At 43.7% G+C, this 25,895-nt stretch overlaps 3 protein-coding genes and 1 long non-coding RNA gene across 4 annotated transcripts; 3 read left to right on the top strand and 1 right to left on the bottom strand.

The window, feature by feature from the left end:
* The first annotated feature begins 4,731 nt into the window (after positions 1 to 4,731).
* On the top strand, positions 4,732 to 7,139 carry LOC111255828. The gene is made up of 2 exons (XR_002675888.1): positions 4,732 to 6,604; positions 6,845 to 7,139. It is a non-coding gene; the product is annotated as an uncharacterized LOC111255828 (long non-coding RNA).
* Positions 7,140 to 14,260: 7,121 nt separating this feature from the next.
* On the top strand, positions 14,261 to 17,211 carry LOC101769117 (probable 18S rRNA (guanine-N(7))-methyltransferase). The gene is made up of 9 exons (XM_004954212.4): positions 14,261 to 14,482; positions 14,569 to 14,644; positions 14,850 to 14,933; positions 15,026 to 15,081; positions 15,564 to 15,620; positions 15,723 to 15,772; positions 15,857 to 16,009; positions 16,100 to 16,244; positions 16,798 to 17,211. Exons 1-9 carry the CDS (start codon positions 14,387 to 14,389, stop codon positions 16,960 to 16,962), a joined length of 882 nt encoding a protein of 293 aa, XP_004954269.1. The 5' UTR covers positions 14,261 to 14,386; the 3' UTR covers positions 16,963 to 17,211.
* Positions 17,212 to 17,323: 112 nt separating this feature from the next.
* LOC101769526 lies at positions 17,324 to 18,443 on the top strand. The gene is made up of 2 exons (XM_004954213.2): positions 17,324 to 17,668; positions 18,093 to 18,443. The coding sequence occupies exons 1-2, from the start codon at positions 17,423 to 17,425 to the stop codon at positions 18,276 to 18,278; spliced, it is 432 nt and encodes a 143-aa protein (XP_004954270.1). The 5' UTR covers positions 17,324 to 17,422; the 3' UTR covers positions 18,279 to 18,443.
* A 162-nt stretch (positions 18,444 to 18,605) lies between these two features.
* On the bottom strand, positions 18,606 to 25,510 carry LOC101769933 (chaperone protein DnaJ). Its single transcript, XM_004954214.3, has 11 exons — positions 25,128 to 25,510; positions 23,700 to 23,768; positions 22,976 to 23,068; positions 22,665 to 22,786; positions 21,812 to 22,007; positions 21,336 to 21,511; positions 20,658 to 20,787; positions 19,908 to 20,068; positions 19,694 to 19,788; positions 19,411 to 19,510; positions 18,606 to 19,005 (listed from the first exon to the last, which is right to left on the bottom strand). Exons 1-11 carry the CDS (start codon positions 25,425 to 25,427, stop codon positions 18,960 to 18,962), a joined length of 1,488 nt encoding a protein of 495 aa, XP_004954271.1. The 5' UTR covers positions 25,428 to 25,510; the 3' UTR covers positions 18,606 to 18,959.
* Between the last annotated feature and the right edge of the window lie 385 nt (positions 25,511 to 25,895).

Here is a 25,895-nt window from a genome sequence, read left to right on the forward strand (position 1 = left end):
TGAGCCCCGTTCGGTCTGGCGTAGTAGTACATCCTAGGCCCGTTCGTATTGGAGCCCAATATTGCTGCAAAAGGGCTTAACGATGCGAAAATGGCCCAGATGTAGCCCATCTACTATGCTATGTTTATTCGGATGGTTCGTGTTCGAAATTGACCCCTTTTTTACGGAAAAAAAATGACCGAATTAATGTAGACTGTAACCATGAGGCTATAGAATACTGCTAGTATCTCGCAGCGTCTACTGCGTTTGTTACTGACAGGTTGGCCATGTCCTCCGTCAAATACGTCCACTCAAAGCTAGGTTTAAAAATAAAGGTTTTAAAAAAGTTTGAACTCAAAAGCCTTGATTTTTAAGCTCAAAGGAAAAGACCCTGGAGCATCTGCGAATCTGCGATGGGCTTCTTCTTCCTATGGTCGCTTTTCAGCGGATACGCCGCCGATCGCGAAATAATTCAGCGACACATGCATCTGCGATGGATCCAATCTACCAGGGAATAGTAGCGGCAGAGCCTGCAAATAGATGATGATTAAGGTGCCGATCGATAGAAACCTTTTTTGACAGCAGCCGCCTGGCACGGGAAGGATCCAGATCTGGAGCGCGAGCTAGTGAGGAGCGTACGCGTACGTGCTCCAAGTCAGCCGCAGAATTTTTTTTACTGGTGCTAGTTGCATGCGTTGAGGGCTCGTTTGGTGCCGCTCACTCAGGATTCACCAGCTCCTTGCCGGTCTGTGAGGGGGGGGCAGAGGAGGAGGGAGAAAACTGACTCTTGTGAATAGTATAGTTACAGTACATGAATAATGACGTGTCAATGTCTGGTGGAGTCGGAGCTGGTGGGAGCTCCACCAAACCTAATTATGGTTGGATGTTTTGGCTACTAGGCAAGTACACTAGCTGCTAGCATCTGAGCTGCTGGGCCGTCGCTTGACTTCCGACTCCTAATCTTGATTGGCTTTCGCTCGATCGTCCTGTTCGGCGGCACCAGCATTGCGGCACGACGCTCGGTTCGTTACTGTATCTTCATCACGTGGCCTTAATTTCTCTTTTGTATCTTCTTTGTCATTCCAATATGTTTCAATTGCTTCGTATATATGGGCGGATGCAATTAATTTGCCTCAATTTCTTTGGTGTTAAGCATATTTGCAACCACCGAAGTGGTGCAAAGGGCTTCACATATATTGAATCTAACAAGATATTAATTATTTTTTATAAATTTCTTCATAAACCTCGTAGGTTTCCGATGTGCTTGCCAGCTTGTCAAACAACACATTAGTTATGTAAAATTTACTATAGAAACTTAAAACGTTTTATATAGATTACCCAATTCATTGAAATTCAGTTTTCGCTCATGGAAACAAAAGAAAGACACTGTTTGAAGCAATTTAAGAGAGATAAATTAATAAATAGCGACATTATGTTGTGTATATGAATGGTACTGGTATATGACATATGTCTACTTAACCCCCCTATGTTTGATCCTGAGGCATGTTCGCTTCGGTTTATAACTGAAAAACTAAAACAACTGATTTTTTGTGAGAGGAAAATACTGTTTGGTGGCTGATAAGCCAGCTGAATAAGCTGAAGCGAACAGGCCCTTAGCTCCGCCCCCGTGCTTGCCGCCTGCCTCGTGCTTGGACGATAGGCTTGGCAGGCATCGCGTCGCAGCAGCCGTACGCAGAGGCTGCTACGACCAACTGGCGATCAGCATTCAGCAGAGTGCTGTCACAGACGATGCGCGCGTTTAGTTCGTTAGGCTGGCCGCCGGACTGGGTCCAAAACGCTAGTATGGAGCAAGCATTAAAAAAAAAAAAGCTGCAGGGTCCTTGGCAGCACAGGGAAGGCTGCCAGGGTACGTGCACATGTGCATTGCATGCATGAATAATTTGGAAGCCACCTCATCATCATTCATTATTCGAATCATGTCTAAATATAATGTACCAATCAACGTCGATTTGGTGTCTGTTGGGTCATATGATCATATCGGTGGTTCGGTGAGAACGTGTGCATTTATCTCTCGTCATCGACATTTCGTCATCATCGTTGTCTTACCTCTGGATGGATTATTGGATTAGACGACAAGGACGGCGCTAATCTTGTACAGTACCAGTTATATTACGTATAGAGCGTCTGGCCATACACATAGTATAACGACCGTACGTGTTCAATAATTCGTACGTACGTACTGGCCGCCGGGCGTTGGTCCTGCGCCGACGACCCGTGCACCCGGCCGGCGGCAGGCTCCACCGGCACATGCATGCGTACGCGGCGGCTGGGGGCTCACCTGACCTCACGCGTGCCTAGCTAGCATGGGCGCGGCGTCCTGCTCCATCCATCGAGCTTGCTGCAGCGGCGCGGCGACGGCGACTGTTCCTGCCTATTGTTGATCAATGGGCACCCCGCGGCAAATCCTGCACGCGCGAGCACGACACGTCGCCGTCGCCCGCGGCCGGGGAAAAGGGCCTACGATAGGCATGAGGCGTCGGCTCCCACCGGGAAACGCGACGAGCGAAACACGGCTTTTCTCTTCGATTCTCCACTCCATCTGACTTCTGACGCCGCCGGCCGTCCGCGCCGGCCTCTCGATATCGATCGGCCACAGCACAGCGCTGCTTCGTCGATCGCGTCCGAGGTCAAAGCTTGGAGTCCACATGGATAGTGTTCACGCGCCTAACACTTGCCGGGCGGCCATGTCTAGGCTGCTAAGGTCTAGGTTTTTGCAAAACACACACACACACACACACACACACACACACACACACACACACACACACACACACACACACACACACTGCTACTAGCTAGGTCGATCGTTTGACTACGGCATGCTTTCTGCTGACCGTTGGACGTGCTGTTGCACACGCCGATCCATCCAGCATCCCATCGCTTGACGTATGCATATGCGGCAGAGTCGTCGCGAATCCAGGCCGGTCGGCTTCAGGACCGATCGGACAACAGTCATATGCCGCTCGATCTCATCCTGGCATGGATCGCCGCATTTGATTCAATTCCCACTGTGCCCACGCCCCGGTACACCCCTTCTTGATGGCGCCGTGTCGGGACGATCCTTCGATCTGTGATGAAGAGCAGCACTGCAGCAGGTCATCAGCACCGGCACTTCGCTTATTGCCTTCAGTTCAATACGCCTTTCGATCCTGATGTCGGATCCGGGTACACATGCAGCCAGGGTTTTCGATTTCGTTAATCAAAAATTTTCGGTCCCCTTCGAAAATCACCGGAATTCGCGAAATTCGGAATTTTTTCGTTCAAATGTTTACTGAAATTTGAAAATTTTAAATTGTTTTAAAGTTTATTAATGTATCTACACATATAATGGCACAATTGAAATTGCAAATTGCTTAGTTTGGGACTGTATTGCCCTATCCGAGCTATATAATGGCACCAAAATTCAAATTTTCCGAAATTTTTTCAACGAAATTATATTTTTTTCGCTCACCATCGAAATTTTGAACCCTGCATGCAGCTCGCATGAACACAAACGCTCTCGAGGTCGGCCGTCTGGCTGAGCTACTGTTCACGCAGCACGATCCCTTTTTAAATAATAGCCTCTTGCATTATTGGCCAGCCGTGTGCGTAGTGCCGTGATCCCGGGCGGGCAGCGTTCCTCTGCAGTCTGCACCGTGCATGTGAGGTACAAACAGAACGGTGCAGTGCCAAATCGACGGATCGATCGCACCGGCCGGAGTGGTGGTGGCGCCTCTGATCTCTGATCTGCTGCTGCTTTCTGCATGTGCACGCGACCCATTCATTCGTCGCGGAGGTGCAGCGCAGTATAGAATGCAGGATTGCAGATAGGGAGGGGACGACGACGGGCTGGCGCCGGATGCACCCTGCTCCGTGCCGTGTCAGCTGCCCGGAGATCTCACAGTAGATCTTGGATCCATCGGAGCACCATCATGTACTTGTACGTGCACACAGCCACATCAGGCAGGCTGTATGGTAGGTGGGCAAGCTGCCAAGCTGGAAATAAGTGTGCTACCCAATCACCTCTCTGGGCTGCTGACACAGGATACGTGCATACAGCCATTACTGTGTGTAGACTAGCACGACAACGGCCGATCATCTCATCATCATACTCCAAATTTTTTTTCTACTACTATACACTAGAAGCTGTCGAGTAAAAAGAAAACTGAAGCTTTCAAGTTCCTGGGAATTTGTTACACATAAGCTTGAAAAACTCTACATTTGCTGCAGCATCGGTCGATTTTTTTTTCCCTGAGACTTAATATAAGTTGCTGATTTTCTTCAGGAAATTTATCAGTCAAAATTCTCACCCTGCGATTATTGTGCTATCTTCCACCAGCTTAACCTCAAGCTCACTGAACCCTGCGCCCATGCATCTACAGATCTACTACGTACCTCCATGCTGAATTGCTGACGATGATCTTCGTCTACTTCCTCCGCCTGCTCATATATAGCTATAAGTTTCTGGCCCACTCTATATGCAGAGAGACAGTGCAGGCTTCTCCCAATTTCTACCACTTGCGTTGCGCACCAGTGTAAAAATTGAACGAAAGCATTCATCAGCAAAAAAGAAAAAGAAAAAAACAAAACAGGGTACGGCACTTCTATAATAGAACAGACAAAGGTGGTCCAAGGAAGCTCCAGCAAGCTGTGCATGCATGAAGAGGTTGTAACCTCTGCACTACTGCCGGCCGTGTCCTTTTTAACCTCGTCCCTCCCAATGTCGATGGCCTTCTCATGTTGTGACCTCATTGATTGGCCAGTACATCCCATGCTGGCTTCCTCCGGTGAATCAACCTTCCTCTCTGCTTCCTACTCATATAGTATGATGCTGGGTCTACCGTCTCCTACATAACAGCCACAAAGTTCCTCTCGGCCATGAACAAGGAGGCACGCGCCGCCTAGGTAGTTTGTGGTTATATAAGGAGCTAGTTGAGGGATCAAGAGAGCAAATGGCAGCAGGAGATTGGAGAGAGACAGTGGGTGCGTAGCCTCAACTACTCTTCAAGTCCATGCCATGCCTTTCCACAGCTTTCTTGAACTTCTCTCTCTCTCTCTCTCTCTCTCTCTCTCTCTCTCTCTCACACACACACACACACACACACACACACACTCACACACACACACACACACACACACACAGTCAATTGCGCGTGCAAGTTGGGACAAGTTGTAGAAGAAGGTCAAGAAAGCTGTGGGAAGAAATGGCATAACAAGGACTCTGAATTATTTTAGCAATTACAATGATGAGATGTGATGCTAAATTGCTAATTCCCCATCAGCATGTAAGTTACTCATCTGAATCCCTCATGCTTTTACTGCTTCAATTAATAGATGTCAGTGTATCACTAGCTACTCGTGCAACTTGCAGCTTTGATACCGTCGAGTAATGCAGGCCAGTTTTGCTTTCGCCTTCTGCTTCTATGATCTATGCTCCCTTCTTGATCTTATTATCCTTTTTTTCAGATGTGATTGCTAAATGAGCCAGCTTCTATTGTTCGGAAAAAAAAATAAGCTAGCTTCTTAACTGTAAATACGGAGCTAGCTAGTCGAGTTCGCGCATATGCATTGAAGACCACTCATGGATTGCTTCTATAACGTTTAGCTTTCAATTTTTTTCATTGCGCCCCTTGAAAAGGTTAGCCCTGTATACAAATACAAGTGAGACTTATAGCTTCCTCAAGATTTCTTGCAAACCTGATTTGCCACTGCTAATGCCCAGGCTCATAAAATATATAGGACATGACTATTTCTAGCCCCTTACCCTTCTCTATACCGAAAGAAGTTCATGATCTTTTCCCCATTTTTTCTTTATTTTCTCTGGTTACATAAAAAGCAAGTTTTGCAGAGAGTATAAAATGTAGCCGCATGGTTTATTTGAGTCTTGAGTTGATAGTAAATTTCCTTATATTTTCACAGCTGCTCATTGAACTTCTCAGCATAACAAATTTCTATATATTTCTGTTTTTAGGAATAATGTTTCTTATCATCTCCCAATGCTGACATAGCACTAGTGTCACCATTTTTCGGCTATTAATTTAACATATCCGTTCCGCATGTCTTAATTTGCACAGTACTGTTTAAAATAGCCAGATTTTTCGTGAGCTATGTTAATAAACTATTTCTCCTTTATACATCAGCCATAGCCTGTTTAAAATAGAGTTCCATAGTATGCTGTAAGCTAACTTTTGCTTTACGCCTTTACCCCACAAGCAGTGACAGAAGGAGAAAACAGCTTTCCCTTCCCCTGGCTCACTGACTCACTCCATCTCTCTTCACACTCACCGTACTAGCCACCCACTCAAAATTCAGAAAGCTCTATGCTCCATCCATGATCCATCCATCCATCACGACAAATACAAGGTCGGCACAAGCCAACAAAGCAGGGCCACTGACAGGTGGACCCCTCGCCGATACCAGACCCACATGTAGTGCCAGCAGCTCATGCAGTGACGGCGGGTAGGCTGTCAGTCAGAGGCCAGACGATTTATTACCTCCCTCAGTCCCTCTTGGCTCTTGCTCTGGGCGGCTGGGCCTCAGATCTCACTCGCCTTCTCGCTCATGTCATGGATGCATGGGAGAGGGAAGCCCATCTGCCCAGGAATGGATTTCACTGCAAGCAAAGGTAGGCCGTGTTTAGTTGGGGAATTTGGGAGGTGCCAAATTACTGTTAGAGCACTGTAGCACACTGTAGCGTTTCGTTTGTATTTGTGAATTATTGTCCAAATATTGACTAATTAGGTTCAAAAGATTCGTCTCGCAAAGTACAACAAAACTGTGCAATTAGTTTTTAATTTCATCTACATTTAGTACTCCATGCATGTACCGCAAGTTTGATGTGATGGGGAATCTTCTTTTTGCATAGTGTCAAAGTTGGGAGTTGGGAGTAACTAAACATGGCCGTAGAAGGGATGGGTCGCTGCAGCAGCAAGGAATCCAGTAAAAATTCTCTGGACTCGACTCTGGAGTCTGGAATCTGAAGCCTGCAGCTGCAGGCATGGGCGGCAGAAGGAACATCATGCCTTCCACGACCCAAATTGCATTCCACTGCTTTCTGTTCTTTACACAGGTTATTGAAAAAGTTTCTGGCTGTGATAGCATAGATGCACAGTGTGTAAATTTGCTCACGGTTGCTATAAAGTATTACTGGTACTACGCAATGCATTTCTGGAACAAGTAGATATAAATTATTTCCTCAATCCAAAAATTGGAGGCGTTCTAGAAAGGCCCCAGTTAATATTTTTACAACTGAATGCTATTATTAGTTAAAGTATTTCCTTCAAGTATAACCAGAAATATATGTAGTGGTCAAATGACTGACAATTGGGATGTTTAAAATGACAAATTGATTAGGAAGTGCTTAAGCCTCACAGGTGGAAGATCATTATAGGACTACTAGAATTGAACTAACCTAATTAACCTGTCCGTGTGCCAGGTTAGGTCAATCCCAGCCTTGCAAAGCTAAGCCCAAGGTCATCCGGGGCCTAGCTAAGCTCGGATATATCTATATTTTACAACACATTCAAGCACTATTAAGTCTCTGCACATAACTCTTCTCTTTCTTTATATTGAACATAAAGTCGAATGAAGCGTACATGGTATGTAGGTATTTCCATTGGATCAATTTTATATGGACACAAAAGCCTGTATTTGTTAATGTATATGAAATATTAAATGAGGAACACCAAAATGAAAAAAAAAACAGCAGAGATGAATGATGTATTTCACGTAGGAGCGCATGCCCTCACTCGTGTTAATATACGTGCGTGTGATAGCATTTAGCATTATCGTCTATGCAATAGCGCGTGCATGGTGTAGAACGATAATGTTAAGCCATGCAAGTGATGCAACTATAAAAAAGCTGGATTGAACTTCTACTTCTGCAATATGGCCTAGTTAATCTTAAGTGAGCGCACTTTTTTTCTTAATTATATGTATTAAGCAATTCATTAGAAAATATATTAAAATGATAGAAAAGTAGTTAGGCAAATATTATTCCGGGACAGATGAGATTGAGGTATGAAGGATCTGATAGTGGCCCAGGCACTGCAGTTCAATCATGTGTTTTGTTATCTTCTATATGCATGTAGCAGGCATCTTTTATTCACACGATCCCTTGAAAATTTTAGTAACATCTTGCATGTATGCACGAGTAAGAATCTTCCTAAACTAACTCGTGGGGTGTTATAGCTAATAATCTTGGATATATGGAGCCCCAGTACATACTGGCTAGCTTATTATTGGAACCTTCAAACTGAACTAAATAATTATTACACTTTCGTTGCATTAAAAGTGAAACTTCTCTAGCGACTGGTATAATAACAGGCAAAACAATAGAGCTAGCTGTTTGGATGGAATGGATTTGCCCTGCCTGCTGTACTTCCGGGTGACATGATGCAGCATCCATCCACACAACCGAGTACTGGCTCTCACGGATCACAGATCGACGACACATCTTCTCCATCAGATCGTATGCAAGGAGACACGTAGATAGTCCAAGAACTCGAACTGTGCAGCGGTAAGAAGCCAATGTCAGTGTGTTGCCCAGCACCACACGCCACACAGGCGATCGATGGCAAACGTAAAGCATGCCAATGCACAACTGTTCCAGAGAGAGGCAGGCACGTGAGACATCGATCGACCACCTTGACCTAGGTAGCTCTAGCTAAGGTCACCTGCCAGCAGGTACACGTACTGCAGGTCTAGTGATCTAGAGGCTGTCAAAACTCAGAAGTGAAGTGAGGCCTTGTTTAGTTGGCCAATTTGGGAGGTGCCAAATTACTGTTACAGCACTGTAGCACACTGTAGCGTTTCGTTTGTATTTGTGAATTATTGTCCAAATATTAACTAATTAGGCTCAAAAGATTCGTCTCGTAAAGTACAACAAAACTGTACAATTACTTTTTAATTTCATCTACATTTAGTACTCCATACATGTACCGCAAGTTTGATGTGATGGGGAATCTTCTTTTTGCATAGTGTCAAAGTTGGAAGTTGGGAGTAACTAAACATGGCCTGAGCCGATCAGGCAAGTGAGGTGAAAGTGAGACTTAACAGAGCACGTATAGACACACAGTGCTTGCTCACTGGGCCGGGGCATCTCCAGGAATGAGAGTCCCATCATGCAGTATAGCAGCTACCATGAAAGGTGAGAGAAGCCTGACGAGGGATGTTTGGTTCTTTAGAACCTTCTAAAATTCCTGCACATCGAATGTTTTAATATTAATTAGGAGTATTAAATATAAACTAATTATAAAACCAATTCCATAGATGGAGACTAATTTGCGAGACGAATCCATTAAGCCTAATTAATCCATAATTTAACAATATGGTGCTACAGTAAACATGTGCTAATGATGGATTAATTAGGCTTGATAGATCCATCTCGTGAATTAGCCTTCATCTGTGTAATTAGTTTTATAATTATCTCATATTTAATTCTTCTAATTAACATCCAAATATTTAATGTGATATGAATTTTAGTCCGGACTAAAACCAAAGAACCAAACATCCTGTGTATAATTGGGGTAGCTGTAGCTCCTCCGTGAGACCATGAGACAGGCCAGGTACTGGGTGTGATTTGAGGTTTCATGCATATTCTGCAAGGTACCATCTTTTCTCCCTTTACACAACCAGATCTACTGATTGCACCCTTCAAGCAAACAAGGCAACAGTGTACAGAACGACATGTCAATCATATCCTTCTTTTTATTCCTGAGCAATATGCCAACTTTTTCTTTAACAAAAAAGTGATAACAATTACATATATATGCCAACTGTGTGAGATATATAGTATACATGGAGAAAACGTAAAGTTGAAACTACCATTAATTTCCTCAAAAAAAACTACCATTAAAAGAATGAATTTACATCGAAGACAAGCGGCTAATAATTAAGCATGACCATCGAAGAAAAGTAGTGCCTACATAGACTATATGTATAAATTGTTTCATGAATATTGAAGACTAATTAATAATCAAGGAGAACATGCGCTGTTCAAGGAAAAAATAATCTAATCTAAGAGAAACTAAAATTTCAGCTACGGGGAGCAAATTTTCCTGGAGATAATCTCTTCTATATAACTAGGGAAAAATACAGGACAAAGAAGTGGAGATGCTGAAATCAACCATTTTTCTTTCTACTAGTAGCCTCCACATACACATATATACGTACATTCATAAACCTAACCAGAAAGAAAATTGTACCTTGTTGTGATGCAGCGCACAGATGATATAGATCCATCATTTTGCTCGCCCATCCGTGCCTCCGGGCACCACATAATCTTCTCCGATGCAGAACGCTGATCAATTGGTCTCTCTTTGCAATTTCCCACAGCTTTATTGAACTGCTCGATCGGTAGATCTCCGGCTGAACCCAAGCAATCTGTTCTGCCACTTCGAATTCACGCAGCAGTTCAAGAAAGCTGTGGAAGATCGCAAAGAGGGCCATCTACTCATGTAGATCCAATAGACATGCAATTACCCCAGGTGATCAGATCGGGAAAGGGAAAACAGAAAGAGCTAGAACGAGGAAGATTGAGCTCCAAGAAGAGGGGTGGATATGCAAATGCCTGCCTAGCCTAGGGATTCATCAAGATTCAAGATAAGAGATGGTGTGTTGGGGGAAGGGGGAGGAGGAGAAGAGATGATGGGCGGCCATTTATAGAGCCGAGAGGAGGATAGGAAGCGGGCGAGTGCCGGCAAGGGGTTGGTGGAAGAGGTTAAGGACCCCAATCCCAATGGAGAAAGAATATGTATAGGCCACCGTACCCCTCCTGACGAATTGACTGCCAGTCTCTGAAGAACATGAACCCCTTCGCTTTACCTTCTCTGTCTCTCACCAACCTCTTTTGGCACATCAAGCCAGCTGGGGAGTGTCACTCTGTCAATCACGGATCAAAATCATCTCTGGACACCGTACCTCATCTGCAAAAAGTGACACTAGCTGGTAGTAGCTGCTTGTGTGCTTGTTCAGGGAAATTAGGCACATGGTTTTCGATCGTGTTGCATGTAAGATGTTTCATTTGTTTTGTTTTTCATTGTGTCATTGTGTGTGGTTTGGAATTGGGCAGCAGGAGGAACATGCAATGTGTGGTTACGGCGATGGCACAGTGCACCTTTTCTGGTGAGTGATCCAACTTGTGGCTACATTTGGGCCCTACATTTGAGTGCTGATGAGTCCATGCATTTGAATTATACAGTATAAGATCGGAGTACAGTGAGCACAAAGAACTTTGCCGGTCCTCTCTGATTGGATTGGCTAAACAATTGAAGAAAACAATGTGGGATGGCATGATGCCCAACAGAACCATCTTGCAGTCCGCGTCATAGTGTTAACCGAACTTCACCGTGCCCATGAGTAAAAGGGCCACGGGCTACTTGTAATGTTGTTCCGACTAATCTTTCGTTTACCGCACAAGAGTCAAACAAAGCATGTTCTCACGCATGTCTCAGTTAGAATAAAACGTTTAGACTTTGCCATGGCGTACTTGAGCATATATAGAGGATGCGAATGTCCACATGCATCCCCGGGTCAAACGTACAAATTACACTGCACGAAGAACGGAAACCTGACACATGTTGGGACCTGCGCTAAACATACCGTTCAACATGCATGAATATAATTGTGCTACGGATTGGGTCGTAGGGAAACTCAAAGATACGGAAAGCAAATTTCAGCACACTAGGAAAATCACCACAGTTAATAACCCTTTGCATCAGCACTTGCAGATTTTTTCTGAACTATTATCCCGCTCGCAAATCGAAAAGAACACTTACTAGATGACTTGTTATAATATTTTTCAAGGGCAGAAAAATAAGAATCAAAAGTGAGTGTAGCTTAATTGAATAGGTTCCTTGTGGTGTGAAACTCGTTTAAGTTCTCGACTCAGCTTGATGGAGTTTTCAAATTTTTACATATTTGTATTTTAAAGCATTGATGATTTTTTTTCCAGTACGTGTTTATTAGTAGCGGTATGTTTGTGGTGACTTTGTCAATTGCAACTGCAAGACTTGTCACCGTTGTGTTTTAGGGGAAAAACAACAAAAGATTTGTACTCACTCTATTCCAAATTGTAGATTATTTTGAATTTTCTAGGTGTATAGTTTTTGCTATACACTAGTGTAAATTTAGATGCATAATAATATCTATAAATTAAAAATCAAAACAACCTACAATTTAGAAGGGAGGAATTATAAAGCGTAGAAGTGCGCCACACCTCATCTCATCGTGTGCGGGAATATGTTTGTACCTTTTGTACCCAATCCGAGGTTTCTTGGCGCACACTCCTCTGGTCGTCCTCGGAGGCGTGCGGCAGTGGAGTTTTCAATCGGTCGCACAAGAATCTCCTCGTGCTGGCGTGCCATGCGGATGCGGTGGCAGAACGCTGTCAGGCCTCGGGAAGACGCGAGGCCACGGGGGCGGAGACCGGAGGGCCGCCGCGATTCTCTCCGATGGGCGGGGCTGCCCGGATCAGACGGTGCCCTGCACGCTGCCGGGGGAGCACCCGTCTGACCGCCGCCTCTATTTTTTGCTGCTTCTTCTCAGTTCTGATATGCTGTGGCACACTGCTACTGGAGAAGCGTCAGCGAGCAGGCGAGCTCAATGTTGCGGGGTCAAAGAATTCGGAACACTCGATGCAACCGGCAGTGTCATCCGAAAAAACGATCGGATAAAACTGTGATGTTCAGTCAAGAGAATCGATCGAAATTCAGCGCTCAAGCACATGTTCAGAGATAGTATTGCGTACTGTAACACTAAACAGTTGCTATTGGCCACTGACATTATGACAACATTCTTTTAAAAAAAAACATTATGACAACCAGCCACAGCAGCTCTGCATTTTGTTCATCTGTGATCGGTGTGTGCGTGTGACAATCTCACAGAGACAGTTTGCTTCAGAGTTGAGAGGCGCAACTCAAATGGGCTTCCGCATGGATTGGGCTGCCTGGAGCCGGCTCAGGAGTATAATGGGCCGTTCAAACTGATTGGGCTCGTTTGGCGACTGATCGGACGCTGGGCAGATTCGCTGTGCGCCACCAGCAGCTTCCCGTTATCAGATGCGCGGATGTGTATCTCCACAGTCGCATACAGATTTCATTTCGAATAATTTCAAAGCCACACAGAATGAACTGAAGCAAAGTGAAGGTTCACACTCTAGTGTTCTGCAAAACATGCACATTAACAGAGTGTTGGGTTCATTTGAGTGGACATCAGAGACCCTATCAATTTCAGCGTGTCCATGCAGAATCAACTGAAACAATCCAAACTAAAATAAGTTGATCACAATAGGCAACTTGCCTAGTAAACAAATTAGACATGTCTCCAGTTCTCCACCAGACCACCATCCTACATAGGCAAAAGAATCACCATGGCCAATTTGTCCAGCCTATTGATCACAATTGCACAAACCCATCTCAGCCTCACCAATCTCACGGCCAAGCAGAATTAACTGAAACCAACTACACTGGATTCCTGAGCAGGCAAATTCGCTACTCAAACATGTTTCAACATTCCGAATAGCCAAACACAGCAGGCAACTTGATCAGAGACACCCATTGGCATGTAGTAAACGATGCGTATCGTACTTAACAAGACTGCAGTAACATCAATTCAGATGATAGCTTTAGGTCTTCAACTTGTTATCAGCACAACACCAAAAACTTGATTACTCGAACGAAACTACTGGGGAACAAAAACAGAAGAAGGGGCCGAGAACCCATGAGTATGAATCAGGCGGCTGGCCTAGCTAGATCTACTTCTCGGAGGAGTTGGGGCCGCGCTTCTTGCCGAATCCGACGACGGCGGTGACGAACCGGCGGTTGTACTGCATGCGCTTGTGGGCGCGGCCGCGGGGTTTCTTCTTCTTGTCCTGCTTCGCCACCTTCGGCGTCTGCCCACGCACCTTCCCAGCGCGGGCCAGCGATCCGTGAACCTTACCTGCGTCAAGAGCACAGAAAACCCGTCAGAACTCACTCAGTAAGGCGATTAACTACAGGGATGTACACAAGTGGTGATGGGGAAGAAGATGACAAGATCATTACCCATGGCGGCGGCGGCGGCGGAGCTGTGGTGCTCGGGCGATTTGGGAGGAGACGAGGAACTAGGGCTGTTGCGGCGGCGGTGGATGCTCCCCAAACGCTGCCCTAGAAGGGTGCGAGGATTATTTATAAGGGCGACGCTTTAGTGGGCCGGTTCTTTTGAGGCCTTTCCCATTAGAAACGTGCGCGGCCCGCTAGACCCACTAAGAGCCCAGTATCACCTCCGCGAGAGAGAGACAGAGAGAGAGAGAGCCCTCGAGAGCAGCATTGCGGCGCGCGAGCACGCCACACCCACCTCGGCGGCGGCGGCGGCGTTTGTGCCTGCGAGGAGAGAAACCGAAGAGAGGGGGACTCGGAGGAGAGCGAGGATGCCTCGGCCGGAGTTTCAGGCGCCGCCGGATGTATTCTACAATGAATCGGAGGCCCGCAAGTACACCACCTCCTCCCGTATCATCGAAATCCAGGTGAGCAAGCAAAGTACCTACCCCGTTTGATATGAGCTTTGCCGATTTCCCGCGGTGCTGATTCGGAGAATCATGCCTTCTTTCAGTCGAGGATTTCGGAGAGGGCGCTGGAGCTGCTCTCTCTCCCCAACGATGGCGTCCCCAAGCTGCTTCTCGATATAGGTCAGCATCTTCTCTTCAGCCTCATGGTATCGATAGAACACTGGACGGTCTGCTGCTTTCACGGGGGGAATGGTTTTTTGAGAAGATCCATAATTCGCGACCGCGTTTGATTGAACACGCAACACTATGCTGCTTTGGCAAACGAAAGGCGTATGTATTTTGAAGAAGTGTTACCTTCGATGACTGTGTGTGTTCTGATTGCCAGGATGCGGTTCTGGACTTAGTGGCGAGACATTGACGGAGCATGGCCACCACTGGATTGGCTATGACATTTCAAAGTCGATGCTTGGTGAGGAACTCTCTTCGTTCCTTTCTCTCAGGCTTATTTGGCACCGATTGTTACCTGCTTCCCTTTTTACAACTTCAGCGTTTTTTTCATAGATGTTGCCTTGGAGCGTGAAACAGAAGGTGACCTACTACTTGCAGATATGGGTCAGGTATGAGGAGTGTTATGCCAGTGAAAGGGGCTTAAGTTTCAGATATATGTGTCATAAACCTGCAGGGAAATGCACGATTGTATTGAGTTATATGTGATAAGTTAATTCATCCTTGGTAGCACTACCATTGCACATAACTTGCATACTTGACCACAATAGTTCTCAGAGTCAATCCTCCACTGTAAATATAGAAGTACCTTCAAAGTTTATGATTGTAAAAGTTTGGACTTTGAAGGTACTTCTACGTTGACAGTGGGCCATGGAGATCTTAAAGAAGTGTTGAATCCATGAATCTAGAATTATTTAGAATTGACCTATCACAATGTACAAATGCTGGGCTTTGTGAATCATAATTTTCACCATGTTTCTCAATATTTTCTTAACACAACTATGCTAATGTCTTCAAAGTTGCTTTACCAGAGTCACAGTCTGCAACTCGTCTTATTTTGGATTATTTATATTCATATTAATTCATGTTCCAGGGATTGGGCTTGCGACCAGGAGTTATTGATGGTGCAATTAGTATCTCAGCAGTTCAGGTAATCTTTAACCTTTTAAGTTCTGCAACTTACTGATCATGGTTATCTCATTCCTATTTCCTCAGTTCACAACAATGCCTTATGTTTGCCGATGGTATGCAGTGGTTATGCAATGCTGACAAGTCCTCTCATGATCCAAGATTGCGGTTAAAGTGTGTACTTGAATTTTGGTTGTCCTATTTTTCTTAGGTTGTTTGCAACCAATTTTTAACCTCAACATGGGGTATAATTTGCAGGGCTTTCTTTGGTTCGTTATATAGATGCCTGGCTAGGGGAGCAAGAGCTGTTCTACAATTTTATGCTGATAACGTGAAGCAGAGTGAAATGATTGTGACTTTTGCCATGCGTGCTGGTTTTGCTGGTGGAGTGGTTGTTGACTGGCCTCATAGGTAAGGATTCAATCACCTCATAACAATTTTGTGCCAACGGTCCTGTAAATTTTTGGCTGTGTGCTTATGAGCATGTGTTTCTTATGACAGTTCAAAAGCAAAGAAGTCCTACCTTGTCCTCACTTGTGGCCCACCTTCGATTAATACGTTGCTTCCAAAGGGTAAAGGTGAAAATGGTGAGATGTGCAGTGACGACGAGGATGATGGGAGCAGTGATGAAGATGGTGACAAAACAGTAAGCTAACACTTCACAGAACTCATTTCTTGTACATAAATCATTTATCTATTTATTACTGTTTTGATGTTATCTCATTTTTCCGTCTATTGCTTATCTTGTATTGTTTATTCTGGGCTCCTCCTTTACTATCATTGTAAGTTATCCATGTTTATTGATGAGTCTCAGATTGAAGCAGTTCAGTTACTGCTTAGTGCTTGCTATGAACCAGCTACTGGAATTATCATTAAACAATCATATAGCCACTTGTGAATAGGTAATTCCAAATGTAGTATCCGGAGATCCTTCTAAAAAATAAACATTTCTAACTTGCTTCTTCAGTACTCTATTAATCCCTATTTTCCTAATTGCTATAGATGCTGCTGTTGCCTTGAATGCCATGATTAATTACTAAGTTGTTTGTAGTTATTTCGCTCAGGAATAATCGCAATATCATAGTTTTCTTGTGTTTCTCCAACTTTTAGGCTCTTATCTTATGAGTTATGATATTTCTACTGTGTGACCATGGATGGGCATTATACCAGCAGTGGATGAAATTGTCCTCTTGATGCAGGTGGGCATATATGAGAGGAATAGGTCGAAGAAGAGGCAGAAGACGAAAAAGAACGGGAAAGGTAAGGATTGGCTCTTGAAGAAAAAGGAGCAGATGAGAAGAAGAGGACACGATGTGCCCGCGGACACGAAGTACACAGGGCGGAAGCGGAAAACCTACTTCTAACTTTGTGGAACGCCGATGCCCTGCCATGCTCGTTGTGCTGGGTGTTTATTTGTAGTTTTGTACTGGTAGTTCATTAGCAGCAGCAAAAAAGAAGGTTCTGTAAGAGCGAGCTGAGATAGGTGCGGAGTCGCTGTAGTGCTATCCCGAAGTTGTACCGACTTGCAGTTTTGACAATGTTGTGATAAACTATGCCAATTTTTGTGGAACATCTGTTGAGATGAATATAGCTGGTTGTTTTGTTTGCGTGAATTTGTATCAGATCGTGTGGTCTGAATTCTTTTGTCTAAAAGAAACGCATTTCATCAAGCGCGTCATGTTGTTTGGGAAGTGAAATGAGACGGTGGCTTGCATGCCTGGCGGCCCAGTCTGGATAACGTAACGCTCCGTCGAGCGAGCCCGTTCCCCACTGCTTGCCTTTTGGTAGTTGAGGCAGCAGCGTTCCCCAGCCAGTCTGGCGTCCATGGCGGGTGCCCGCGCGGTTGCCGTGGCCACTCCAGCCGCGCCGCCACGAGCCGCCGATCCCAGCACAAACCTGGCGCCGCGGCGCTGCAGCCTCTACCGGGTGAGCTGCCGGCAAAACCCCCGGGTGGCCGCGCCGGTCGGTCTCGCGGCCACGAGGAGCCGCGGCACCCGAGGTCCCGCGCGCCTCTCCAGCCGCGACCCCGCCGAGGCCGAAACGGACGCGGGCGCGGGGCGAATCCCCAAGGTCGGTGTTCTCTTCTCTTGCCCTGTACACTTCCATTAACGGATAGGTGACTGGTCCCGGTATAAAATTTTGGCCTTCTCATGAAGTCACGATAATGTAGCGACAATTCACACAAACATTCCACAACAATCTTGTGAGCATGGTCTGATCGAATGCCGAGTTCTACACGAATGAGGCCATGCTGTATCAAATAGGCACCTGGAGTATCTTATTCGATAGCACAACAAAAAATTTCTTTTCTTTTCTTTTTGGCATTACGATCTCTAGTGAGGATAGATCACTGAATATGTTTTGCTCCAGACCTCCAGTTCCAGTAACCATTCCCTGAAGTTCTTGCCCTTGGAAATGAGTATTCATTTTCGTGCTTTTCCAAGCAAAGGGTCTCTTAACGATAAAATCTGTTTTCCTCTCATGTGTTAAACAGGATGACTCCAGCTACCTGTGGACATTGGGCCTCGGATCCGTTGGTGGCGCCGCGGTTATAAAGTACGGAAGCATCCTGCTCCCTGACATCACAAGGCCAAACATTGTGCTAGCTCTGCTGATGGTGTCCCTGCCTGTCGTAGCTGCAGTTTTGATTTTGCTCAAGGCGAGCTCATCGGAGGACTGATACGAGTACTCCTTGTCGGAACTTGAGACCATTTAGTATGACTTCTTTAAGATTTCGATGGCCATCTTGTAAGATCGAAAATTTGCAAGTCTGGCTGAATGTTTTTTTTAATGCCGTTGCTGTGGCTGTCTTGGCAAAAGCCTGAAATTAACAATAGCAGAGTCTTCTGTTCTTGTCACAAGCTAGACGACGCGACCCGAGAGGGCTTCCACTGCCGCTCCCTGGAGCAACCCGGCATCAGAACAAGAGTTTTGAAAGCAGCTGCAATCCACTGAGCACTGACTTGCCTCAACGGAAGGTTCACATCTTGGGAAATCAGAATACGAGTATCCGTTGGTCCTGAATTTAGTTAACCAAAAACCTCACGTACAGAACCCAAGGTTTCATGAAACCCTACTTCAGGAATTAAACATATATTTACAACATTGCGAATCTCTGGGTTTCAGATCAGCATCACGCAACTTCAGGCTGCTACATGCACTTGGAGAATTGGAATAACTGCAACTACATAAAAATCATTCCTTTACAAGGGAGAAACATATTATTGCGCCGACTATATTAGTTGACACGTCTCATGCCCTCAGTTCCAGCCTGAGAATCTCTACGCTCTCCAACAAAATGGATGTAGGGATCGGAATGAATCGAAAAATTGCAGATTGGACTATAGTAAATATTTACAGCCTACAGGTTGTCATTCAGCCACTTCGCAGCGCCATTGGCAATGGACCTGAAAGAATTCAGCAAGGAACTATGTCAAAATACAGGAGATATCCCAAAAACAAATATACGATGAGAACAGTCAATCAACATATTACAAGATTTAGTTAGGTTGGTTCATTTTCAACAGAAGAAGACATCTACAGTCTTCCATATTACTACACTTGTACTTTTCCCTTAATATAGTTTGCATCCCAAAGATCACATATGTTTTTTTATACCACCAGACACCCGGGGGGGGGGGGGGGGGGGGGTAATCTATATGGTCAGTATAAAGGAAAAATTTTCAGCATGGCATTACCTCGTTAGCATATAGTTTAAGAAAACGTGTATGAATATAAGATCAATAAATACAAATTAATGAACAGAGGCCATCTAGAATGACATTGCAGTGAAATCAAGTTCAAAAATTTACCCTGCGAAATCTGTAAGTTTCTTCAACCACCCACCCTCTCCTTCATTGGATTTACCTGCATCTTCTTGACTTGTGCCAACTTCTTTCTCTTCATGAACGGCTGCAACACAGATAGCAGATGTAAGTCTCTAATTTCTTTTTAAGGAAATTTCATTCCTCATCAAGTGGTAATGACAAGGCACCAACAAACTTCTGATAGTAAAAATCCAAAATAGGAATAAATTCTTTGCTGGGGAAGGGAGGGATGCAGGAAAGAAGCAGAGTGAGTGATTCGAATGTATACGTTTTGGCTTGGCCGGCTTCGGCTTGGCGGCTGTTCGAGCAAAACCACCACCACTCAAAGATGCAAGTTCCTCAAGTAATTCCTTTTCCCGCCCACTGAAAGAACCAACAAATTAGAGATTATGAATACTAACTGAGAAATTATGTGGCTCAGTACTCTAGGATAGTAGCAAAGTATTTGAAAAGGTAGGCTCAAGCAGAAAACATATTTTCACCTTATACGTTTGGGTATTGTGACAGTAACAGTGAATAGATGATCACCACGTATAGATGGCTTATTCAATGATGGAACGCCTTGCTTTGCTAAGACAATTACATCACCAGGTTGGGTACCTGGAGGTATTCGAAGTTCACTGGTTCCATCAACAGTTCTGACCTGCTCATGAAAACAATTAGAAAGGAATGGCTATACAGACCTATATACTTTATGTCAAAAGAAACATTTCAAAGACAGTTCAATTCATATTTGAAACAAAATCCACCAAGAATTAGTCTTCTCTGAATCATTCATGATAGTTAAAAAGAACAAAAAAAAAACCTTGTATCAGTTGGGCAAAAATCAATTGGAGCAGACTTTATATCACTTGAAGACGCAATCAGTTTGTTTAATGAACATTGTGTGCGTAAAGCAGGCCAAATAAAAGCTGAAAGTCGGTCAAACCATATGCATAACACTAGCTACATGACCTGTGAGATTAAATTTGAAACATAAACTTGGGGTCTCACATACACATCCAATTGAAGTTTGCTAATCACATCAGCACAAGTAACTAGGCTATTTTACTTAATATAAGGCACCATCAATTTTTGCATGTTTCTAATCTCCAGTTATCAAGTGAAGTGACAAGTTCCAGACATTTATTGTTAGTTCTATGGAAGCAAAATAGATTCTTACTGAGCAAGATAGTGAACTATGACTGAAACTAACTAAAATCACAATAGCTTATGACAGTGAGCAAATTTACCTTCTTAGTGGTGCCCAAAATAGCTTCAATGTAGCTTACTGAGACAGTTGAATACAAGTTTATACCATCCCTTTTGATATCTGATGGCTCCTCTATATCGAGGCAAACATAAAGATCTCCTGGAGGCCCACTGTTTTCCACATGAAAGTGTTGGACATAGACGATAAGAATTTGAAGAATATAAATGCATTTAGGCTAAAGCAAGGCATGACCACACAGACATAGCGAGATATCTGAACATGTTTTTTAAGTTTTATACACTGCAGTGGTGGCATAGCTTTCTTGAAAAGGTAAATTAACACACACAATATAATGTTACTCAGTATTCGTGTATGCTCCAGATTCGACAAAATATCTTCTGCAGAAAGCACGAGCACAGATCTAAATCCCAAAACACTAAATACAATAAACTTCCATTCATCTACATGAAATGAAAAAGACTAAGAATTTCAAATATAACATACATCTTGTGAGTATGCCATTGGCAAGTTATGTTTGCCCCTATTCAAGCACCTGTACATCATGCCATGTTCTCGACAAAAATTTATCCAAAGGTATGCAACATATGGCACAAGATTACAAGCATGAGAATCTCAAACCAGTAGCATAATACAAGCGATCCATTTTATTGCCTCTAGATCAGAAAGCTAAACATTCTCTTCTAAGTGATTTGCTTACCCTTTTGGTCCTGCATCACCTTCCCCACGTACACGAAGAGTGCTACCCTTACTCACTCCTGGAGGGATTTTTACTTTGATCTCCTTCCTGACACGAATACGCCCCTCTCCAGAACATTTCCTGCAATACTCGGAAATGACTTCACCCTCTCCAGCACAAGCGGGGCAAATAGAAACCTACAAGAGAGAGAGAGAGAGAAATCTAATTTTAATTACATAGAAATTCAGCTACCCAAAGGCTATATGCATAGTTTATTTTGACTATTGTGCTGAAATGAAATCTTGAGCCCTTGAACCTAGGCAATAAAGCATAATTTACATGCTAATGCTAAGTCAGTCCACAACAACAAAGTCAGTCCACAACAACAAGCAACATGAAAGCTGTCATATTGTTGCCACCATTTTTTCACTATAAATCTCTGAGATAATATTATAAAGTTAAGTGGTCTAAAATCTAAATAGGATGCTCCTTGTTACCTGGGAGAACAGACCAAATGGGGTTTGCTCGGTTCGCATTACTTGCCCTCGCCCACCACATGTGGAACATATTCTCATCTTGGAGCCAGCCCTCGATCCAGAGCCACCACATGTATCACATGTTTCCAAATGAGATAATATAATGTCTTTCTCTGTTCCAAATATCGCCTCTGTGAAGCCCAGAATGACATCATATCTGATCGAACAAGTTTGTGTCAGTCTAGAAATTACACTGGTCCTGTAACTATTCTAAAGCACTCAATAAACAACATACCTGTCTCATTAAAAAAAGGTATCAAAAGTAGTACTAACTGCAATTTTTTATATATTTCAGTGTGGCAAAAAATGCAAAAAAGTTAAGGTGGGGCCAAAAAAAAAGGGGCCAAGCAGAGTTAAGTGGAAAAAACTGCAGGAACTAACTGCTTCCTCCCCAGTACTGGTTTTGGGCCCAATAATTGGAAGTACCAATTTTGTTATTTTTACATTGCTCTAGAAGTGTTTGATGAGATATGTCATTCGCAGTCAAAAGTTGTAGAATTCCTAGTGTATAGATAAACAGACTAGTAGCTGCCAGGTTATTGGAATTTGGAAAGCAACGTGAACAGATAAGCATCTCAATTGGAATGAAGATTACAATTTCATTGTATCATTCACTTTTACAAAGCAACCTATTATTCCACGTACCCAGGCATTATGCCATTACCAAGTGCCAACTAATACATATATTGTGTTCGGACAAATAAAGCTGGATATTTAAAGTTTACACTAACTACAACGATTAGTAGTGAAAATGAAAATTAGATTTGAAATATTCCAAATAGAAACAAAACTAGCCTTGCAAGTTGCAACAAACCTGATGTCTTCACCCTGAACAGCAGTGCTTCGCCTGCGTGTCCTAAATGTGCTCTGGTCCATGCCAGAAAAGCCACCCATGCTTGCTCCAAAGAATGTCTCAAAGAGATCAAATGGATTAGTCTGCATAGAGAAAAGATCAGTGAAATAACTAAGAAAGCTTGTTTAATGAAAAAGATGGGCAAGAGCTAATAACACATAGTAATAGTATCCTTCTGAGCTAAAGAACTTGAGTTAATAGACATATATAGTGAAACATTGTGGCTGCTAAAGCTAGATTTTTCATAAAAAAAATAAGTGGAAAAGCAGTACTGTGTAAGCTCCACCCGAGCCTCCAACCGCACTCTTAACCCCAGCTTCACCATATTGGTCATATAATGCCCTCTTCTGTTCATCTGACAATATCTGATGAGTGATGACAATGAGATTCAGTACTCCCAAAATGAGCAGTGGAAGAAAACAGAAAATCGTAATCAAGTTGATGGTGGAGTCAAGACCCTGAATCCAAAACTATAAAACTAACCATGCCATACAAACTGATTATTAAGTTTGCTGATTAAGAAAACAGTAGTACAACGCTAACCATACTTATACATGTAAAACACCAGAAAAAAGTGGTGAAATACTTATTTATTTGAGTACATATATAAAGTGGCATAAAAAAATAAGAAAACAATAATAACTCTCCTTAATTCAAAAGTAGATCATGACTGTTCATTACAAATTGCAAACTGTATCATGGAAAAAATCACATTTCTGGTAATAGCATCACAGATTCACAGTAAACTATTTTACTTGGTAAACTGATAAATCATGAATTACTTTTTTAAAATTATCAAAGTCAAGAAAGCACAGTCGAAACCTCAAGGTCATACTGATTAGGGGAATTTTTCGGCCAATTTTCATGATAGAACTTCAACAGATTATTCAGTTATTATCTAAGCCTAAAGCATAACAGCAAAATAACCAGAACGGCAGATGGACACATCAAGAAAAATACTAGATACCTCGTACTTTGTTAAGAAACATTGTATACCTCATATGCTGCGCTTATCTCTTTAAATTTTTCAGTTGCTCCAGGCTCCTTGTTGACATCAGGATGGTACTAAAAGACAAAGAGAAAAAGGAAGATGTCATGATTTATTCCCCAAAAAAAAACTGAATCTACATTTATGTTCTGAGAGCATCGCAAACCGAGTGATCAGGAACGTAGTTGCAGAGCAAAAACTTTTCACTTGGTAGATTGACAAATAAACATGAAAGTCAGCTATGAATCAAAAGCTTCAGAACCTGCTAAGTGGCGTATGTTAGGCCGATTAACCTAGAAAATCTAGATAGTAGAGAAAGAATAAGATACTCTGCTTGGTCCAATAGAGGGCCACTGTAGGCTTCAAAGGGTGTCCCAAAGACTTAGCCAGGTCTGGCTTTATGCACAAGCATGTTATACTGGAGGTTTGGATTTATGCAAAACATATCTTACCATCCAATCCGCTATTCCGCTAATGCTAATTCACGTAACTTTGGTGGTTCCAGAAATAGCAGTTACAGGTGACAGAAGAATTACATGTGCGGAATAGCGGATTGGATGGTAAGATATGCAGAAATAGCAGTTACAGGTGACAGAAGAATTACAAGGTAGAAAAATAAGCACTGCCATGTGAGCTAAACACTGATATTCCACGCAAAAATTCTTGTAAATGTCATGGTCCAATGGCATAAGTTTAATATTGTTAATGAATTCTGCATTAAAACGAAATTAAAACTAAACTATAAGTTCTGAGATTCAACTTTTCCCATGCATTAAAAGATGCAGGATCACTGTACAATGCATTGTTGCACTGTGCAAATATAGTTGCCTTTCATCTAAATATTTTCAAAACCTTTCATTCGATTGGCTGCTTCATATTTACAAGATTAAGGGGGAGCTTATGTCTTCAAAGTCAACTTCTGGACATAATGTGAATTATCACAGAAATTTGCAAAGAAACCATTAACAAGCATTCAGGGACTCCAACCATAAACAACACTCCCTACCATAAACGCCCTGGATGTGCAAATTAAATTAAGCCACCAGCCATTTACAACAAATTCAATTGGCAATCAGGCTAGGTTTTACATTGCGAGGACTAAGTTCGCAAATTGTTGGTAGCTCGCCAATTCAAACCCATTTAAGTGTCCATAATGAAGTACTAGGTGAGGCCCTTAACCCCCTAGCATGTAATCCAGCATTTACCAACAACAATATGGGTGACAGCAAAAATGGGATCTTCTATGATGGGTGGTTAATCTACCATCATTTTTGCAATATCGCAATTCAGGCCACGCAACACATTAAACGGAATTTCTCGACACTTTAGCTTCCTGCATGAACTCCAATCATGTGGTCCAACCTTATGCCATACTCAACCGGAAGTGATGAATTCTAAAAATGAGGTTTGGGTAGGAGGGGGCAAGCGTCGAACACCTGGCGCGCAAGCTTCCGGTAGGCGGCCTTGATGTCCTTGTTGGTCGCAGAGCGCGGCACGCCCAGTGTCGCGTAGTAGTCGGCCGACGCCCAGACCAACAATCTCCCTCCGCGGCGCCGCCTTGGAGCCCGCCCGCGATGCCGCGGCGCAGCACAGGCAAGCGGGAGGTCGCCGCCGCCGCTCCGGACGGCGGCAGAGAAGTGGACCCGACGAGGAGGGAACGCGGCGTCAGCGGGGGCGCGGGAGGATGGCGAGGGATTAGAGGGCACGAACGGCAGCGTGGACAGCGCGAACGCCATTAGCGAGCTCGCAGAGGTTTGGCTGCGGCTGCGGCTGCTCGGTGGTGTGGACGCCTGAGCGCACGGCTACAGAACGACAGATGAGACATGGTTGGGCCCGGCTGACAGTCTTTATGTTTAGATTTTCCGTCCCCCTGATCTGCTTTATTATTTATTTATTTTGATAAAAACGACGCTTTATGACATTTATATATTAAGGAAAATGGTAATGCTAAGCAGAGGTAGAGGACGTCCGATGGTCCATCCAGAAGCCGGATACCCTATCCCAACAACGGATGTTCAGCGGAAATTTTCTACCCGCGATTTTGTTGGAATAGGCATATAATGACGTTGCGGCCAAATAATACTCTAATCTAATCATAGTGATGAATGTTGTGGTGGGAATTTTTACGCGTATTTTGTTACAATGGCCATGCGGTAGCGCTGCAGTGAAAGTTTCATCTAAATTATGTTGCGGTGACAAATATC

Source organism: Setaria italica, chromosome I (genome assembly GCF_000263155.2).
Source record: "Setaria italica strain Yugu1 chromosome I, Setaria_italica_v2.0, whole genome shotgun sequence".
NCBI lineage: Eukaryota > Viridiplantae > Streptophyta > Magnoliopsida > Poales > Poaceae > Setaria > Setaria italica.

Coding starts and splice junctions, on each gene's coding strand:
- LOC101769933 (XM_004954214.3), bottom strand. CDS start 25,427: ATGGCGTTCGCGCTGTCCACGCTGCCGTTCGTGCCCTCTAATCCCTCG. Junction 23,069..23,699: donor AGATAAGCGCAGCATATGAG/GTATACAATGTT, acceptor ATCACTCATCAG/ATATTGTCAGATGAACAGAA. Junction 21,512..21,811: donor CATTTGGTCTGTTCTCCCAG/GTAACAAGGAGC, acceptor TCTCTCTTGTAG/GTTTCTATTTGCCCCGCTTG.
- LOC101769117 (XM_004954212.4), top strand. CDS start 14,387: ATGCCTCGGCCGGAGTTTCAGGCGCCGCCGGATGTATTCTACAATGAA. Junction 15,621..15,722: donor TTAGTATCTCAGCAGTTCAG/GTAATCTTTAAC, acceptor GATGGTATGCAG/TGGTTATGCAATGCTGACAA. Junction 16,010..16,099: donor GTTGTTGACTGGCCTCATAG/GTAAGGATTCAA, acceptor TTCTTATGACAG/TTCAAAAGCAAAGAAGTCCT.
- LOC101769526 (XM_004954213.2), top strand. CDS start 17,423: ATGGCGGGTGCCCGCGCGGTTGCCGTGGCCACTCCAGCCGCGCCGCCA. Junction 17,669..18,092: donor GCGCGGGGCGAATCCCCAAG/GTCGGTGTTCTC, acceptor TGTGTTAAACAG/GATGACTCCAGCTACCTGTG.